The sequence below is a fragment of the Oreochromis aureus genome, linkage group 19, assembly GCF_013358895.1.
Source record: "Oreochromis aureus strain Israel breed Guangdong linkage group 19, ZZ_aureus, whole genome shotgun sequence".
NCBI lineage: Eukaryota > Metazoa > Chordata > Actinopteri > Cichliformes > Cichlidae > Oreochromis > Oreochromis aureus.
Window position 1 is genome coordinate 26,698,701 of NC_052960.1, and position 20,736 is coordinate 26,719,436.

General features: G+C 40.3%; 1 protein-coding gene across 1 annotated transcript in view; it reads left to right on the forward strand.

The window, feature by feature from the left end:
- The window catches only part of LOC116310778 (A kinase (PRKA) anchor protein 6), a 175,576-nt gene extending 157,299 nt beyond the window's left edge, over window positions 1–18,277 (forward strand). The window contains exons 14-17 of the mRNA XM_039603722.1: window positions 2,672–5,563; window positions 6,390–7,673; window positions 11,151–11,237; window positions 14,033–18,277. Of these exons, the coding sequence (XP_039459656.1) occupies window positions 2,672–5,563; window positions 6,390–7,673; window positions 11,151–11,237; window positions 14,033–14,077 (4,308 nt within the window). The 3' untranslated portion in view covers window positions 14,078–18,277. The remainder of the gene's footprint in view (window positions 1–2,671; window positions 5,564–6,389; window positions 7,674–11,150; window positions 11,238–14,032) is intronic.
- The last annotated feature ends 2,459 nt before the right edge of the window (window positions 18,278–20,736 follow it).

Genomic DNA, 20,736 nt, shown 5'->3' on the forward strand with positions numbered 1-20,736 from the left:
TTAGTGTTGCCTGGATGTATTTGCATCCATTTCATTGGGTTTGTTTACAAGTCTGTCATTTTTTTCACCTCTGAATATGCTTCATGTCATTTCATTTTGGACATTATCAAGTGTTATTTTTATTTGTTTTACCCTTATACATTTTTAAAGCTAAAATGACCTTGATGAATATAAGAGGAGAATATTTCCTGTGAAAATGAGCCATTGTGTGAATAATTCAAATACAGCTTGATAAATACTAATATCAGAAGAAAGATGAGGAAATAAATACATTTTGAATGGATACATTTGTGAATTTAAGATTCAGTCTGACACACATATGTAGCATAAAATTAAAATCTTTTTGAATAAATAATAACAAACAGAACTTACTCTTTTTTACTTCCAAAAGTACTAAAAATAAAATAGAAATGTACAGAAAATGTCTTCAGTTTTAGCCTCTGGCAACATAGTGTCTTGGCTTTGTTGTAGATGGGACGGTGTTTTTATTGTAATACAGTTTCTGAACTTACATTTTGCTCCTGATAAACAGCACATATATAGTATTAAAACAGACAAGTAGCCAAAAACTAAACATTGAAACTAAATCTGAACTGAGCTGAAAATACAAGTCTTGAGAAATAGGAGCGATTAAAGAGGACAACCCTGGCATGTTGCTCAAGTATTTATGTAAATAACCACCAATGTTTGACTGGTTATTGATGCTTGGTTTGCAATCTCTCACTCTGCCAGGTTCCCAGCAACACTTTAGTCATTTCCTGGTTTAAGAAACATGTTTTTAAGGATACTGTGAGTGCTCGACACCGATAGTCCCCATGCTCCTCTGTCTGTGGTCATATAAATACCCACAATCCAGCTATAAACTGTTGTAAAATTATAGAAATGAGATGAATTACAGATATAAATTATGTACAAGGTTTTCGTGGGTCATCAAATCCCCGATTTGATTGGATTAGGCTGATTGATAGCCTTTCCTCTCAGCGCTGAATGTGTTTTTGAATGCGCCTGCAGTGGCAAAACCCAGTTCAGTCATTACCCCCATCTCCCTTATCAGCACAAGGGGAATAAACACAAATCTAATAGAAATTCATTATACAGAGACATATCCACACACACTCACTCGCACACGCACGCAGAGCCAACTAGTTTATTAGATTAATAGGCTATGAATGGCTAATACGAATTACCCCCCTCTCTTGTTAACGAGACGCGGAGCAATTTGTATAATTATGTCTGTGGAAGAGAAGAATTCCTGTGTCTAAGCATATTTTTAGACAGCCGAGCTTTCTGAAGGCTTTTGATTACGTATTTACTTTGGGGTTTTCAGCCTGGTGCTCTTTCTCTCAGAAGTCGTTTTTGAATAATTCATCGCTTTGTTCCAGAGTGGAATAATTTGTGTTGAGATTTATGAGCAATTGCTTTGGGGTGGGCTGATTTCACTCTTTTTTTTTAAATGATCACAGAACATGTTCTGTCAGAGTGTCAGTGTGTCTCTTTCAAGCAGAGGCCTGAGTCGAGACGGCGTTCTCAGGAGGGACGCGGGATTAGCGACGCGTCTTTTTAAAGAGTTTTGTGCCAAAACAAGATACAACATCCAAAATGACACGACTTATATTCCCATCGTGTTTGATAGCACAACTTAAAACATTTATGTGCTTTGAATGATAACTGAGAACCCCTTTTCTTTAACGAAAAGCAACACTGTATGTCTTTAAGCGCTCTTTGAAGAATTTCCTAGGTGCTATTCAAACAACATGTAATCGGGGCGAGTGCTCCACAGGTTAAATGACATTTGCGCCTAGTTCATGGATTTAGGACTCAGTAATTACAAAAAAACCCAACATTCTGAAGATGGAGTTCACAGCAGTTGTTTACTGTTAACAGCGAACACTCAAACGATTAATGAAACAGCAATAAGTCTTTTATTCATTTTTATGTGTTAAGATTTATTTAACCTTTTAACACCAACAAGGTCACTGGAGAACCACTTATGGTATTTTAGCTATGCGTATTTTCAGAAACTAGGAAATTCTACCTTTAAAATTACATTTTTATCTAATATTTATGCATGCCAAGTAGATAAAATGTCCATGTAAGGGAGTAAATGTATAAAACATCACATTTTAAGCCTTCCTTTTAAGCCACATTTCTTCTGACTGGTTGCATCTTGTAAATAAGCTTTGAACAGCAGGTGAGTGCGGCTGCTGTGCTCACAGCCAAAGCTGTGTGCTTGAGATGCCCGTCTTCGGGGTACCCTTCTCTGTGTCATCACACAGAGCAAAGAGTTGTCTGAAATTGAGTGTTGAGGGCAGCATGAGTTTTCAGAAGTTCAAAATGGATTTGTTGCCTTCCTGCATTTGAGCTGTGAAAACATTGATGCAATGATATATTTGGCATGAATAAAATTCTATAATTTGAAATATTTTCCCCTCCATTGTTTGGGGGTCTAATTGAGTACACGTGTTTCTTATTTTCCTTATTTGCCTGGCTTTTTGGTTGTTGTCTTTGGACTAAGTTACTTGTTTGTTTCATGTTGTATGTTGTGTCTGATTGAGAACTTTATTAAGAAACATAACACAGCTTCTTGATTTCTGCATCTGAGTGAGTTTCTCTAAAACCTCACTGACCAGTTACAAATGTTGTCTTGTGTTTTCTTTCATTTTGTCTGCAGGTTCCTGGGAACTTTTTGGAACCAGGTTTGGTGGACCTTCACCAAATCAGCCCAGTGTCAGCTGGTCCAGTAGCACCAGTGCAGGATGATTCATGGGAGTGGGATGAAACAGATATGACAATCACAGAAACAGAGCCACAAGCTATACCAGAACCTGACCTTACACAAAACCTCCCCACAGAACCAAATCTGCCTTCTGAAGCTGTTCTGCCCAATGAAAACCCCCCTGGCACGAATAGAACACCCGTCCCCGCTACTGAGTGTACTGAGATTATGTCGAATATTAGAGGTGGATCATCAGTGGAGGTTCAGCACAATATGACCTCCCAAACTTCACCCCCTAACAACAATAATGTCTACCAAGTATATAGCCTCCACAATATTGAATTATACAGACAGCCTCAGTTTCCTCACACTTCATCCTTATTGCAAAAAACCAAGTCAGGAAAAAGGAAACAGCAAGTTCTGCAGAAGAGCTTGAGTAAGGATTCCTCCTTCTCTTCCATCGAATCCCTCCCAGACCTCCTGGGAGGTTTGATGTCAAGAAGATGCCGAGATGGAGAGAGCGAGGGTGGAAGAGGAAGCGGCCAGTCCTCAAACAGTCGTCGGTCGGAGTGCGAAAGCGGGATCGTTAGTGACACAGGAGACACAGAGACGACAATAGCCAACTTTGAAATCCCAGGAGAGGAAAAAGGTGTGGGTAAAGAAGAGGAGGAGGAAAGTGAGCAGGAGAAGGGGTGGAGGAGGGGCGAAACTAAAAGAAACAGAAAGGAGGAGAAGAAGAGAAGACACAGGAGGGGAGGTGGAGAGGCTGTTGAAATCCTAATTAACGGACGTGGCATCCTGACACCTGCGGATTCTGACTCTGATTTTGAGGTGGGGGGACTTGCTGTTGACTCCTCAAAGTCTTTGTTGTCCCACAGTGATCTCACTGACTTCACCACTCAGCAGTACCATGGTTTGGAAACTCCTCCTGTCCTCAGCCGCCGGGCATCAAGTCCAGTTTTATCTCAGGGCTCCTCTCTAGAGTCCCTTCTGGCTCCAGGTGTGGAGTTATTCCCCTCCAAAGACCCACTGCATCGTAGCGCCTCTCTGGAGACCGGCCTAGTCCCATTTCACAGTACTGATGAAGGAACTGGAGGTAGCCTTGCCAGTCTCGTAGAGCTGGAGAAGGAACAGAGAAGTGGATATGATGGAGGCCAACAAAGAAAAGAAAACAACACTGAAACTGTGCAAGAGGAACCATCCTCTGGAGAGCTGAGCCGAAGAACCCTTGATCTCTTGAAACGTCTGGAGAACATCCAGAGTCCTCTGGGGGCAAAAATGACCCGGAGTGTTTCTGACATGACGCTTCGGGGCAGCTCCCCGCAGAGGAGCCCCCTCCCTGCCTCCCCCTCTCTTGGGGGTCGACACGCCCCACTATCTGGGATTTCATGCTCTTTGTGGAAAGGACCTCCATCGCTGATCAATGAGAGTTCAGCAACAGCATCCCTAACAGAGCTGAGTAGCACTGAGGACTCATCGCTAGGCTCTGAAGATTTTGTCATGCTCAGAAATCAGAGGCACCTCTTGCTGGATCCCACAGCAGCACCTAACGCAAACTCTTCTAGGAAGCGCTGCCACGGTAGGAGCAGAGGAGCGCAAGGCCTGGATGAAGCCGACGCAACTAGTTTGAGCATGGTCGTGAACGTCTCTTGCACATCAGCCTGCACGGATGAAGATGAGGATGACAGCGACCTCCTGTCTTCCTCCACGCTCACCCTCACAGAGGAGGAGCTAGGCGTTCGGGACGAAGAGGATGAGGAAGGAGAGCGGCTGAGTGGTGCATCCTCAGGTCATGAGGATGTTGAGGATGATGATGAAGAAGAAATGGAGGGCTCTTATGTGCTGGGGCTTGAGTACATGAAAAGAGAGCTCCAAAATTGGATCCGATCTCCTCGTGCCTCCACTTCCTCTTTCTCTAAAACAGAAACAGGCCTCCGGGATGAGCTTCAGTGTGGAGCCAACCTGTCCCCTCAGATTAAGGAGTGTTTTTTAAACCGCTCAGCTGCAAAATTATTAGATGCCAATAGTGATGGTAGCAACAATAAAGTAAAAACAGGCAAAAGGGGAATGGAGGAAGAGGAGGAGAATAGGAGGAACGCAACAAGAAGCTACATTAGCCAGTTTGTGGATGATGTGGAGAATGGAAATGTGGACCAGAGCTGTTTAAAAGGGAAGGATGAAGATGATGAGCTCCTTCGAGAGGAGTCCAGCATGTTCACCAAGAATGGAGAGTCTCTAAGGGATTCGTACGTGTTTGCCAAAACAGGAGAGCTGGTTCAAGATATTAGCAACTTGGTAGTGATAACAGAATCAAGCGAGACAAAGGACTCCCCATCCTGTGAGCTGCTCCCTTTCCCATCCAAGCGTGCTTCCTCTTTGGTGGGACAGCTTCGGGGAGAGTTGCCCTGCCACAGCTCCTCCCTCCCTTCTCCTCCGTCCCTCTCCCCAGTGGAGGACTGCAAATCCCACGATGCTTTGCACAACAGCAGGTCGGCAGCCAGCAGAAGGAAGGCCATCACTATTCAGGAAAAGTTCAGATTCTCATCTTTTGTTACAGAGGAGACGAGGAGGGAAGTCAGAGACAAAGATTCGTCCCTGCTCCCCAAAAAAGGGCACAACTCTCACTCCTCCTGCTGCAAGCACCTTCCCTGCCCCTCTTCCCTCCATCCACGCTGTGTAGAAGAAAGCAAGAAGGAGAACGTGCATGATTTTGTGATGGAGATTATTGACATGACCTCACTGGCCCTGAAAAGCAAAGAGAACCAAACCGACGAACCGAGCCAGACTGAGACCAATGGGTCCATTCCAGACCAAGGTTCTGCATCATTAGCACAGATCAGAGACAAGGTAGAGTATTAATGATCCAAAATTTAATTAGGCATATGCACATATTGCACTGCAACATGAAAATAAAAACGATTTCAAACAAAACAAAAAAATTATTTGGTGTGGCCGAAAACTTTAACACTAAACAAATCAAATTATTTCTGAGATGGAGCATTGGAGGTCCTGCTTGACTTTGTATATTCTGTATATTTGTTGGACAAATTAATCCAAAAGTAGCAAAAGTTATCTCAGTCGATTGGTTCACTGAATTGGACTAATTCAATAAATCGCATCACAGATCATAACTTTTCAGATTTAATGACTAATTTCTTTGGTATCTTTTGCAAGTGAAGTAATCTAAAAGCTAATCAGTTTTCAGTCTTCATGTTATTTCTGAAAGGAAAAAAGAAATCAGGCAGAAAAGTTTTACTTCCCCCCATGCAAAAAGTGCCTGAGTGTAAAATATGAATATGTAAATCAAGATTTGATGGTTTAGTAATTATGGTAGGTATCTTAAATTAGAAATAATACAAAATAACATTACAAAAAAGTCATTTCAAAACAAATAAGATGCTATTGATAATAGCGCTAAAGGTTAGTCTTATTTCTATCCTTCGTGTTCAGAATCGAAATGAATATTCAGCAGTTGATTCTATTTGTTATCATTTTTGCCCACAATCAAATAAAACTTTAAACCAAGTCAGCATCATTTAAACAAATGGAACTCACACAGTCAGCTGACAGAGCTCTACTATAAGTGAAGCACATTTTATCCTTAATTCCTAACCTTACTTATGAGCAGACAACCAAAAGGCAACACAAAAACTTCTCCTTCCTCTTCCTTCAGGTGCTCGAGCACTCCCACAGGCCCCTCCACCTTAAGAAGGGAGACTTCTACTCCTACCTGTCTCTCTCTTCCCATGACAGCGACTGCGGAGAGGTCAGTCAGTGCACAGAGGACAAGAGCTCCACCCCAGCACCCTACAGCATCCCGTCATACGTCACGCCAACACAAGGCCTCCACAGCCCGAGCCCTGAGCTGTTCACAAGCACCAGACAGCAAATTTCAGCGTCTCCCGGCCTCGGAACCAAAAACAAAGTCTGCGCTCTTGATCTAAAGACTGCCGACAGCGAAACTTACTGTGCCGCTGATGGTACCCATGAAGAGCAAACTAGCCCCTGTCTGTCTCTGCCTCCCAGCCCTGACATCAGGGAAGAGGTGACTCTGTTTGAAGCCTGTACAGAGGAGGTTTACCTAGGCCCGCCCCTCTGCTACAGCATGGTTCTCACCAAGAAACCACGGCACTTCTTTCTGAAGGAGAATTTTGAGTCCCCCCTGTCATTTGGCTATGAAATGAATGACAGCGTACCTTCGCTGTCTTGCTTAAACAACAATCTTCAGTCTACGTCTGACGATGGGCCTAATTCTCCAGCAGATGACAGTCTGGGTTACCTGTCTCTCTCAAAGCAGACAGTGTTGGCGAAAAACCAGGATCAACTATATTTCCAAAGAACAAGTCCAGCAGAGGACACACAGAGCTCTTCCTCTACTTTCCTGGAGCCTTGTTACAGCTCATTTTCCACCTCCCCACCCTCAACAAGCAACGCCACCTCCCTCCAGGGGCCTGGCTCCAAACCAAAAGACTACCTTTCCTCTCTTCTTCCTCTTCCTGTATCCTCCAGCACAGAGGAAGAGAAACGAGGTGAGCACCCGTACCTCCTCTGTGATGTTGCTGGAGGAGAAGTCGCGGCCGCTGCGAGTGTCAGCACGCCGCAGGAGGAGAGAAGTCGTAATGAGGGGCCTCCTTATCTTAATCCCCGGGCGCGTGTCGCCCCGATAGACTCCTCCGCAGCCGAATGTTTGGCAGATACTAAAACGCTTGAATCCAATATGGGCGCCGTAATGACCAAGATAAGTGTCTGCAGCTCCGCTACAAATCCCTCAAAAGAGCCAGCCACCACCGCCACGCGTATTAATCCCAAAATTAACTGCTTGGCGATGAGAGAAGCAGATAGGGGAGAGGGGGAGAGGCAAGGGGAGGTGGATACTCAGTGGGTGAAGTCAGAGGAGAAGGGGAGGAGAGGACGGAGCAGCTCGCAGCAGGAAACGAAGACTGCGACAGCGAAGCAGGTTAGTGCTCCATGTATTAGCCTGATGTGCTATCTCAGGACATTATACAGGGCCTTGATACTTGACTTTACCTCTCTGCTCCAAGTATTAGTCCAAGCCCCTCAGTGGGCATGAATGTAATGAGGCCGGTATGTGTTTCTTTCATTTCCATTTCTGAGGCTGGACAGACATGCCAGGTGTTGATATGTGTGACCTGCCCTCTCCTCCTCCCTTTTCCCTTCATCCTCCTTATCCTTCCTCTTACTTTTCTTCACTACACACTCGTACTTGCATTCTTTTCCCTTTTTTTATCGCTTTTTTTGCTAAACTTCTTTCCACACTTTTCTTTTAGTTTTTTTTTCACTTAATCTTTCTGTATTCTATTTCTATTTGTTATTTCTCATCCAATGCTCATCTCCTCTCCAGTGCACTTCATTTCTCCCTCTCCTTTTTCCACCTATCTTATCCTCCCCCATTCTCTTGTGTTTTCTTCTTACATCTTCCCTCTCTCCCAGTTATCCTTTTCTCGCCATCTTCCTCACCTTCTCACCTGCCGTCCATCGCCCGTTCTCCTTTCTCTCTTCATTTGTTCTTCCTTTCCTCCTGCTAATATCTTTCCTGTCTTCCCCTCCTCTATGCCTTCTGCTCTTAGCACTTCTTCTTATCCTCCCTGCTCCTCTGCTTCATCCCTCTCTCTTCCCTCTGGTGTTAATGGAAGGGGGATTTGCAGACTTCTCAGTTTTTTAGTTAAAAGGTTAAGGTCCACAGAACAACATCAGCATAATTACTATCAGTCAGATTTCATTAGGATTCATCAGCTAAGAGCTTTCCCTTCCCGCAGTGATCGTTCAATTCATTTCATCGCTGAATTAGCGTGTTTGTGCTCTTTTTAAGTCTTCTATTTCTTTATGCAAATGAGTCAGGGATTTTTTTTTACCATCTCTGCAACCTTGCTAGTTCCCCTCTTTTTCAGTGTTGTCACTTTTTAAAAGAACAACAGCCAGCTGAAGAGTTTGTTTAATTTTTAAACTAGTTTCTAGTTGGTTTTCATGTAGTCTTTTCTATGTCCTGCACATAGTCACCACTACTGGTGCCTAGAGGCACCAGTAGTCCTGCACATAGTCACCCAGTATACTGGTGCACACACCATACACCATACACACACCCAGTACTAGTCCTGTTTGAGAAAATCTTCCATTATCACTTGTTCTTCTAAGGAGGCAGGACAGTTGGTGTAAGTCGCAAATCTGTTAAGCAAAAGATCACGGGTTCCTAGGTTTGGGGTTTTCACTTCACTGCCTTTTTGGTCTTGCTTTTACGCATGCACTCTTTAGGTTTAGGCATCAGCGCTACTTGTTTAGAACTGGAAAATGTTGTGGTTTAGGGGAAAATACACACTGTGACTAAATTAATTTTGTCTAGTGAGAAATGATGCTTGAAGTTATTCAGTGCATTAAACTATGATACCAAGAGGCTTTAACCAAACTTCCGCATGTGATGAGTTCGGAAAGAGATCAATGTGTCACAGTATTGAAACCAAGGGAAACCTCGAGTGTATATCTCTTTAGCATGAATTCCAGTTAGCTAGCTTTTTAACTTGTAGGTGAACTGACTGGGAGCAGGACAGAATAAAACACTGGCATTGCTTCTTGGTTGTAAAAATAAATCCAATGTGGAAATGCCTAAAAAAAACTGTATTTTATCTAAAGGCTTCCAGATGGAGATGGTTGTGGTTACAAGAACAGTTCTGATCCTAAAGAAGTAGGAAGAAGGAAGGAAAACAGCTTTCATACATGGTCTCTGTGAACGCTTTCTTTCTGAATTCATGCATTCTCTCATGGTACATCATACTGAGTAAAAAATTAAGTCTTAGTCATACAGTGTGTCAAAACAGAGGATTATCTCTCATTGGCTAATGACTGGTTAATCAATAGTCATTAGCAAATGAGCGTGCAGATTCACAGTCAGGCCCCATCCTTCTCATTACATCCGTTTTTTTAGTTTAGTCTGGTTTAGTTTTGGCAACTAATATGGCAATGGTAGAAATAACAGTAGCTATGTTAAGCTTTTATACTCTCTGTAACTGGTAGCAAACAAATTAGCTTAACAGCACCACAGGCTAGATCACCAGCTAACCTTCCCAATAGTCCATATTGCTTCTAGCTTCCAGCACCACCATATTTAACCGAGTATCAACATTCTTCCAAACATTAGCATGCTTTGTTAGCATTAAGTTTAAATCTCTGTAACAATGAGTTTAAGTTTTGTCTTTTACAGCTTTCCTGACAATAATGGCTGGAAAATCACCCTTTAGGAGATCAGACACAGAGGCGTTTACTTGTTTGTGTCAGATCCCTATACTAATTAGTCAACTTTCTTCTTTTTATTATGGAAATGTGACTTAATTAAGAGCTGAAACGAAAGTGAAGCAGGGCTTTGGGCATGGCGGCCATTACAGTGGGAATTCGACATGCAAATTTGGCAGCACTGTGACCTTTACCAAATCAAATGAACAAAAATCTAAAGGAGATGTAGCACAGCAGGCCAACTACTATGAAAAAGGTACTTAAAGAAGAACAAAAAACTAAGGAATTATTTTAAAGTAAAAAAACATTTGTTGTCAGAAATATTACATTAAAATGATTTATAGTAGTTTTTCATGGATATAATTATTAGTTTGTGAGATTTATTCTCAGTATTTTTCATTATTTAACTTTTCCTTTCTTAAGATTTTGTTGATTATAAAACTACTTGGTTGTATTTTTTGACATTTAGATTCTCTTTGTCCCTTTTTTGAAATGTTTTTTAGGAGCTTTCCTTTTGTGTTTTTGAATATTTATTTTTCTCAGTTGTTAACAGAATCACCAGACCTGCAGCAGCAGTTTTGCCCTGGTTTAGCGTTCTCATTAGCTTTTAATTTATTAAAATAGCAGCAAACAGATGAAGGAAAGAAAAAGCAAAAGTGGGGGTAGATGCGCCTCTGCTAGCTTATGTAAGCAGAACTGTATGCATATGTGTCTGTGTTTGTGTGCATGACTTCCTGGTATTGGTATAAGTATGTGGAGGGATAATAGCTACCCAAGTATTACAAAGCGATTAGTTGCGAACCAATTAAGAGAGAGTAGTGAAGTGGGGGAGAGAATTGTTTTCGGCCTGATGCTCATTGTTTTAATTTGTAACTTTTCATCAGTTTGGGCTCAAAGAAAGAGCAAGCCGATTAGGAAACAAAGACAAACAACATTTCAGGCTGATAATGCTGTTTTGATTTATTCTTCTCTCCCTTCTCGTTTGTCTCTCTCCTTTACTCACTTTTTAGCCATAAATTGCAAGTCCCTACCGTCTCTTTCTCACTGTTGAAACAATGAAACAAAAATGACCGAGCAAGTTTTCCAATTTTTTCTTCCTCTCTTTCTCTGCTTTGTTCTTTAATTTGATTTAGGTATTTGTTTCAATGTTCCTAATTTTTCCTCAAGCTCTGTTTCTCTTTTTCTCTATTAGGGGAGCTCTCAGTTAAGTGCCAGGACAGCCCAGGGGCAGAGCCAAGCTTCAGTGAGACAGCCCACCTACAGGACGGGTACCATCAGGGTAGGTTAAGACACGGGAAAAGAAGTCACATATGGTGTTACAGCATTTTCACCATCATTTATCTATCCATCACTGGACACATTTAGACTAGGGATATTGTGTGATTACTGTATTGGATTTGGTGGTGCTCTACTCTGGTATTATGTATTGCCGTCACTGCCTACTGAATCAATCACAGAAAGGCAGAAGCCAAAACAAAGCTGTTATGATAATGTCTTGTATGGTGAATTTTTGTATACCTGATTTAAATTATAATGAAATGTGCTATATAAATAAAATTGCCATTTCCAATTGTATTAGGGCTTAAAATTATGTGTTATTACCCAGCAAACACTGAATAACCATTGTCTTGTTATGACATATAGTCATTGAATCGTACTGAATAGATATAAAATGAAAGATGAACCAACACCAGAATTATTTTCTGCTATCTCTTTATTTATTAGAATAAAATGAAATCAACAAAAAAAAGAGTTTCTTAACTGGAAGAATCAGAAGAAGACAAACATCTCACCTCATGTGCATGTGTGACTTAACCTTAACCTCTAATGGCTTTCTTCCACTTATCCTGAGTTAACTCGCTACACATTAAAAAAAGACTTTGCAGCCAGCCGATGTCTGCAACGTCAGAACATGCCACAAATGAAATAGAATTTACATGTGCAAAACGAACAAGTGTTGTTTATCTTGGTTTATATTTTATGTGATTATTTGTCAAATGTAAAAATTTTCTCAAATGTGGAGACAACTTGAATGACCAAGTTGCCTCCACATTACTCATCTCAGTTAGAGCTCATTCGTTTGCGTTTTGTGAATTCAGGCTCAGACTGTAACCCTAATGATGGGAGTTTTAATGGCTTTCACATAAATGATGCAAATTGATATACTGTAATAGTCACCTCACATGTGTCATAATGTCCCGTTAATAACTATATATTTTATAAACTAACTGTGGCTATTCTGCATTATGCTGGGTCCACACAAACAGTGAATTTATTTTGCTTTCATCTTCTTTTTAAAATCAAATCAAACCAGGAAGCTGCAGAACAAGAACAAAAGCCATCACTGACACAATCTGTGTGTGTGTGTTGGAGCGTGTGTATGTCTGTGACTGTGTATGTGTGTGTGCGCCTGTGTGTGTAAGAGAGAAGAGATGTGGCCGCCCTATGGGTGCCTCCAGGGCTAAGCAAACCCTACTGCCCCCATACTCTAAACACACAAACATGCACATGCACACACCCCTGAGGGCAGGGCATAAGAGTCCAGGTAGAAGCTCTGACAGCCCAACAGCTGCAGGTTAGACAGACATGTTGTACACGCACACACGCACACACACAAATGTGCATGCACAGACTTATCAAGAGGGCAAACCCACATACACAACAAAATGAAAGAGCAAAATCAAGCTCAGTGAGCACACACACTGCATGTAACACCATGACAAAAGGACACACAAACACTTACATACACACATCATACCAGCGATGTGTACAGCTGGTCCTGACCCCCATGGCGTGGCCCAGTCTGGCCCACCTGTTCACACACATACACACACACACACACACACTGTACACACAGACACAGGTGCAATTAAAGCAATCCTGAATGCGGCTCATGATGTGCTCTGTGACCCAGACAGCAGAAGGTCTGCAGCAAAACACACAGGAGCGAGAGGGTGTGTGTGTGTGTGTGTGTGTGTGTGTGTGCGTGTTTGAAAGTGTGTTCAGGCTTCATTGCTTACTCATGTTTGGAAAGTTTCATCACAAAGAAGACTGGACGAAGCTGAATATCGATACACACCTTATGTACTGTCTGTGAGCAAGGAATAGAGAAGGCTGCTGAATGTATAAAACATCAAATTATTCAATACAATTCATGCTGTAAAAGAACAACTGAAAAAACTTAATATATTCAGCATTTAATAGATTCACAACAAAAAATAAATAAGAGGGAAAAATTATCTGATGTGGAAAAGCAAATCTTCAGAAAGAGTGTAGATTCTAAAGGTTTCACTTCGAATGCTTATTACAGCTTTAAAATGCACAGTAACACTTGTGTCTCAGCTGGCTGAATTCATCTTGAGTAATCACCAAAAACACATTTATTGAACTTTTTTATAACCGTGGATTAATCTACATTAACTACAGTGAATATTTTGTTGGCTGGACAGTGTATGTCAGACTGAGTACAGGTTTTGTTTGGTTTTGTTTTATTCATTAGACTTTTTTTTTAATTGTAACAAACTCACCAGATTCCCGTATGCTGACAAAGTAAAATCCAAAGTTCAAGATGGCCTGGTCAGGATAATCTTGCTTTAAAAAAGGGGGTCATTTGGACTGCTTTCAGCAATACCATAGATGCTATTTTGAGATCTTTCAGTACAAGTCTTGCTCTGGCTTCCAACTTTTGTGTTCATGTTCACAAAATTGGCAAAGTGTGTCAAGTCAGGCAAATGGAAAGAGTCTTGGTGTGGTGAAAAAAACTCCAGTTCAATGCGCACCGTAGGTGAATGGTGGCACACGGTTTGTTTGAGGTCCAAGTTGATTGTCTCAACTAGTGACAAAGTCACCGTAAGCAAAGAAACCAAAGCAGTGATGAAGCAGAAGTTGATGCTTCCTCTCAAAGGTTTGTTGACGTGCCCAAAAAGGTGACATGATCAGCCAAATTGATTGGCAGTGTGGGGCAGCATAAACGGTATAAACACTATAAACTGCTTAAAGGGAGTGACTAATATGTTATGTTTTCATCAGCTTTGCTCTAATAAACCTACTCTTTCTTTCCATCCATTCATCCAGAGACCAGCCGTGTTGGGAGCAGGAACCTCCAGGATCCAGCAGTAAGCGAGCGCCTTTCGTCTTCTTCATCGGTGAAGTGATCTCTCTTCTGGGCCTCATCACTCTGGATGGCCCCTCTCTGTTCCTGGAGCTTTTCACATTTATCATCTCTCAGTTCTCACTGTTGTTATTCAAGACTGACTCATCTAATCATTTCAGGGTGACCTTCAAATTGATTGTCAACTGATTCTTAGTCAGAGTCTTTATGTCTTATTTCAGGGTTGAGCTTGTGATTATGCTGCAGCTTTGGGGTTTGGCTGAGCATATTTATGAGTTAATCTGGGGACAGTATATAGAATATGAAAATACAGTCATTAGGAAAAAGATGTTAAGAGTTATAAAGAAAGTATTGTAGCAGAATTATGTCCAGCAACAATTTGCAAACTGGTGACCAAGGGCAGAGAGATATTATATATGGGCCATGACTCATATAATTTAATGTCGTGTCCGTTACATAACACTGGGCTAAAGAGGAAAATACACTGAACAACACAGACTAGCTTTACTGTTTAAATGCCGGCAATGCAAAATCAGCCTCATTTTCATTTTGCTATGTTTTGTAGCTTGTGTTAATCCTATTTAAAACAATTTAACAGTGCTACCTGAGCTTTTAAACTTTCAATAAGCAGTAAATTTAACTAATGTGAGTTGTTCAGAAATCAGGTGGAATTTACTGTACTTGTTTGAATTTCTTTTCTTGGGGTCAGTTTGTTTTATTTCCCGTAGGCCGGTTTTTCCACAATGTTACATTAATACACAGAGGTAATCTGGTTCAATTGTTACTGCTAAATTCATGCAATTAATCTAACTGACTCAACATAAAATGGAAAAGGTTAGATATAAAAAAAAGTTGAAATGATATATAAAACAAAAAAGATATCAAAAGGGCCTTTCAGATTTTTTGGAGAGTTTGAGAATCAATGCTATAAGAATAGCAGCAGAAAAACAACCATGATGTGGTGATGAGCATAAATGAAATCAGTGTGCCACTGTGTAGAGCACTCCACAGAAACATGAATAATAAGTTCAACTTCAAGTCATACAAGTCGTCTATCAGAGGCTCTGGACAGCTGCCCGTTTTCTGTTCCTGGAAATTGTTTGCTACTGGTCAGTTATGACAAAAGAAGACAAAATTATCACTATTTCCAAACAGAAATCACCTAACATGAGCAAAACCCGAGGTTGAGTGAATAAAACGAAATAACAGCTCAGTGAAACCTGCATCCTGTCAGGTGTTCTCTGGACATCTATGGAAGCTCTGTCCACTGGGCGATGGGTTTGTTTCTTTGGCAGGTATCGCTATGGAAACTTTATTTGACCAATAAGGGGCATAAAGACTGAAAACAAGGGGGCTGAGGGAAACATCGGACTTTTATACAACTGCCTAATCAATTTTTTTGCCTCACTTTTTTAATTTCTAAGCAAAAGACCTAAATTCAATTGACCTGAAGTCAAACAAACTGGAGCTCTGATTTTTTCAGATTTTTCATTTTCTGTTTCTGTTTTCTCACATCACTCTTCAAAAGCCTCTGGTTCTATAATATTCTGGAGCTACCTCAGTATTGGTTGTGACACTGTACATCTTATCTTTACCAAGTCTGCGTCTTACTGTATCTAAGTTGGTGTTTTTACACTGCAGTTGTAAACACTCTTTTCTTACAGCACACTGCTTAAAGTTACATAGCCCAGTGTTTCAGCATGTCACTTCCTAAAAATAACACTTGCTAGATTGTGTAAGTTTTCATAATCTGCTACTGTCACGTGGTCAGTTTCATTAGGTCTGCTCACAGTGGTTGTGGTAGAAGCCCGTCATTGTAGTAGAAACAGCACTAAAATTGAGTTGTGGTGTAAGTTAGTGGATCGCTAAGCCCTGGTTCTATAATCAAATAAATTAAACTAAATTTATTTAAGATATCAGAAAAAAAGATTTGGAGGGTGGGAAGAGCTTAATGCTAACAGACATGAAAACACAAGTGATGATAAGAGGAAAAAAAATCAAGGGTATGTTAAAAAATATTACAAATATTAACCTCACTAAAACAGCTCTGCTGGCATTAATCTGTTTTGTTAAACTCTTATGATTAAGGTACAAAGAGCACACAAAGTCGTCTTATACTGCATAGAAAAACATAAAAGTGTATTTCGACTAAACAAAGCAATTACTAAGGATGTGTGTGACTAATTGAATATTAAATGTTACCTTTGCTGGTCAGCTTCAGAAATGCCAGTCATTTGAAGTAGTTAAGTAAACTGTTAGTTCTAAGATCCACCACATCCACCAACTGGGGCTACAGTCCCAAAAGACAGCAGCACCCTGCTCTCTGAGCAGTTGTATGCTAGCTGTGTCAGTGTAAACTGGCATATAACCATCAAACAGAGCAATACGTAACCACATTCTGCGTTATGCTGGTTCTCTGTGGATGTTACACTAACAGAAAATAAAGCTCTTGGTCCCAGCTGTAGTCTTTAGTGCTAGCACTACTCATGCTAGCATTGTTAAGGTTAGCTGCACTTGGCAAATGAACCAGACTGGGTGCTTGTTTTGCACAAATTTCAGCAACATTTTCAATACAGTCTGTTAAGAACTGCGGTTAACTGTTTAAATGACTCTAAAATACATGTTTGTATCAGAAAAATTAGACAGGTCTTCTAGTATAACTAATTTTCTCCTTTGACGATTACAATAGTCCCCAGGAACATCGCTATTTACTACCTAGAACACAGACTGAAGGAATCTGACACAGTTGAATCCTTCTCATCCATTTGTAGAGGTCATTCAGATCTGTCTTTATCTAACACTGCTAAATCTTAAGACGTGTCTCCACAAGTTCAGAAATGGACAGTATTATTACTTTGGTCAAATCCCTGATACTGTTACACTTGTGACAATTTCACTGAATATGAAGTGCTTACTCCTCATTTGATGTACTGACCAGTTAGTTCTTGGTGAAACTTAGGAAAAGACATAGAAGAGTTGTCCTTGTTTTAATTCCAGCTAGCTGGTTATGTCATAGCTCTCAAGCTTTTTGCAATTGAGGATTCAAAGATTAATGTACAAACACTGGCCTTTTTGGGAGGTAGGTTGTCTGCTTTTGCAGTTAAATGCTGCGACTCATTTTCTCCAGTTTCCCCAAGTCAATTCTAAAGTATATACCTGTCCAAAGGCGAGTGTATCATAAGTAATGCCTAATTTGGACAGAATTTTGAGAAAGTTCCTTGAGAACTGTCCTGCTTTGCAGACTCACTGAACATACCCTTAGCTGTGTCCTGTAGGGTAAATTTGTGACGATACTATAGTGAATCCTCTGTAGATCATTCAGTTTGAGTTGAGCCTGTCTCTTTCAGAACCAATATAACCTTTCAAAGTGCTGCTTGATAGTCAAACCAAATATGAAAAAAGACAAAATTCTCTGCTGGCATTTATCTATTCAGTGACAGTTGTTTACCACTTTATTAGCTATTCGAGAGTAGCTACATGGTGGTGAAGAAGTCCATTGAATTACATGTGGAATAAAACCTTTCCCCTGTCAACCAGGAACAGCATTTGCAAACTGAACTAAACCAGGTGTCCAAAAACAAAAGGAACAAAAAAAACCCAACACAAAAACAAAATGGTATTCTATCTATGCAACACGACCAAAGTTGGTGAGAGCTGAAGTGGTGTTGTGTAGACATTACGCTTTGATCACTGTTGATGGGACGTGTGTTGTATTAATACTGCTGTATGTATTTACACAAATATTGTATCATGTATCATTTTCTTTCTTTTTTTTACCTTCTGGACGACTCCTGAGATGACGATTAGCAGTGACGCTAGAGTTTGGGATTGGTGCCGAGACAAGTGTGTGTAGGACAATATAGGATTTGAAATCTTTAAAGTATAATTGTGTGCCTTGCTCCACTGTTACTTCTCCTACCTTTTTTTTTTTTCAAATAAATACACTGCTTTCCCAGGTAGAAAACATGCAACATGCAAGAAAAAAATGTTTAAAAAAAAGAAAGAAAAAACAGCAAGGTTCATGTTGAGCTTGTGTATATATGTAAAGGTGTAAACCTTGATGTAAAATGCAAGAGGGGGGAGTGCTTGGAGTCTGTGTTTTTCTCTTTATGTGGTCTGTGATGTGAAATATCTTTATTATTAGTACTGCCATAAAGAGCTTGAGTGCATGGTTCCTGCTAACTAAAGCCAACTGAAATAAACTTAATTTATTGGAAAACAATTCTGTGATTTTGTGTTGTGCTTTGTTTATTTTGTTCTATCTCTCATTTTGATTAGAGCAGAAATCATGCTGGATCTAATACACAGAGGAGACAAGTTACTGGTGATCATCTGATTTGATCTAAGTGCTTCAGAAAAGCAACAAAAGTTCAAAAAACCTCATTCTTGAGAGAGTTGGGAAAATAACCTTGAAGATGTAAAGTTGGTTGAATGAGTGGGGCATTTATGATGCATATTTTCCAATTATTATATAATAGATATATCTAACTTCCCATTTCTTTCTTCATTACATTCTGACACGCTGTTGTCTACCATTTACTACTACTTTCAATACATGGGATAGCCCAGTAGACCCTAACCCTAACTCTACGAGACTGCAAGCAAATGTGGTCTGCTAGTGTCACCAACTGTGGATCCCTATTTTAAAGAACTTCTTTTTCTTTTCTTGTCTTATTCCTTTTAGGGGTCACCATAGCATCTCTATCTCACTCTATCCTTAGCATCCTCCTCTGTCACACCAACTCTCTGCATGTCCTTCATCTATAAACCTTCTCTGAGGTCTTCCTCTTTTCCTCCTGCTCCATATTCAACATTCATCCATCCTCTGCACACGTCCAAACCATCTCAGCCTTGCCTCTCTAACATTGTCTGTTGACAACTAACCTGAACTGTCCCTCTGATCTACTTATTTCTAAGCCTTTCCATTCTGGTCCCTCCCAATGAAAAATGTCCTTTCTTCAGCTATGCCACATCCAGTTCTACTTCTTGTCTTCTTTACTTGATTCTACATCCAAACCTGAATAAATACTGATCATTTACACACAATTTATTAAATTCAGCATCACAAATCTGGTCATCTTCCTTTTCGAAAACCTTTCTGTGCGTACAAATGTCTAAAACTACACGCAACATCGTCCTTGCTCACTCACCAAACCTTAAATGTGTGTGCACTAATCGCACCCATTCAGGTGCACCAATAACCTGATACTTGATCACATTGCATGCCCACTTGGGATTTTGAGACAAATTTAACACTGTCAGGTGTTCGCAGATAGACAAATTTAAGATGGATTCAAGTCACAGTGAGTAATTCTTAAGATTACCTGCCCACACTGGGCTGGTTTGCAGTTGTTGTTTGGTACACTGAAATCAGAAGTGGAGTTCTGATATTTTCCTATGGCAAAAGCAGTGTGTCAGGCCCTCAATCATCTAAAATGCATCATTAACATTTTTTTCATCTTCCAAAGATATATATTTGTGCCCTTAATAAGACCTGTTTTTCTGCTGCCACAAGCTTAGCTGCTTACCTTCACCCTGTACACACAGATGCAAAGTTTTAACTGCAGAGGAGATGAGGCACAATTGAAAGCTGAAGAATGTGATTGGATATGATGATAAACACTCACTTTGGCAATATTACTTGAACATTAAACAATGTTTACTTCATCAGAAGGAGGTCAGATTGTGGAACCAGGAAATGCTACTGATAACGCAGAGAGGATGGCTGGATAATGGGGAGGATGGGCAGAGGAATAAATGGGATGTTTTTGTATGCTGAATATAAAGGCATACTGTATGAATCTCTTACTCATACTGCAAATCAATATGTCCCTGATTGCAGAGAGTCTCCTTGATAACATCATTTAAATCTGAACTTGACTTAATGTTGTTGGTTTGGCGATAAAAATTCTCTTTTCCATTCAGAACACATCACACATGAATGTGCCATACTCAGATTCCTATAAACCAATTAGCTTTCGGAAAATATTTTCTCTAGGCTGAAAATGACTATTGCTGTGGCATCAACCCGTGGCAATATTACTTGAAATTATATTAGAGAACAACTCTTGCAAAGCAATGCTTCCTTTGGAAAAGATAATGGTGACTCGAAATATGTTAGCTTGTCTTTCTACTATTAAGCAACAGTTTACTCTTGTTAAGCAAACACTGATGCATTTGTGCTGTATGTAACTCAGTATTAATTACGCAAAGGCAAGAGTACAACTTACAATCTGTAAACTTTATGTTATGAATTCATGTGAACATTCCAGTCAGGGCGGAACAACAACAACAAGAAATACAACCATAAATGTTTTTCCTGGATGTCACTGAGGTAAATACTGTGAAAAGCTGCTCTGGCTTTCTAGCTTTTCATTTCACCTGAATCTACAACCAAAAAATTGCCTCTACATAAGATAAGAAACACTTTATCACAAACGTTGGGAAATTGCTGTGTTACTGCAGCCAAACATAAAAAACCTCCAACTTTAAAAAAATAATAATTTAATAAAATTAATACAATATCACAAAAGAAAATAGCTTGGGACGAACACCAAAGAAGGAGCAAAATTAAATCCTCAGTTTATGAGGTTATAAAGATTTTCTGAATCTGTTCTTGTGGCAGCAGAGCTGAATGTCCAGGAAGCAGAGAGTGGTCAGTATTAAT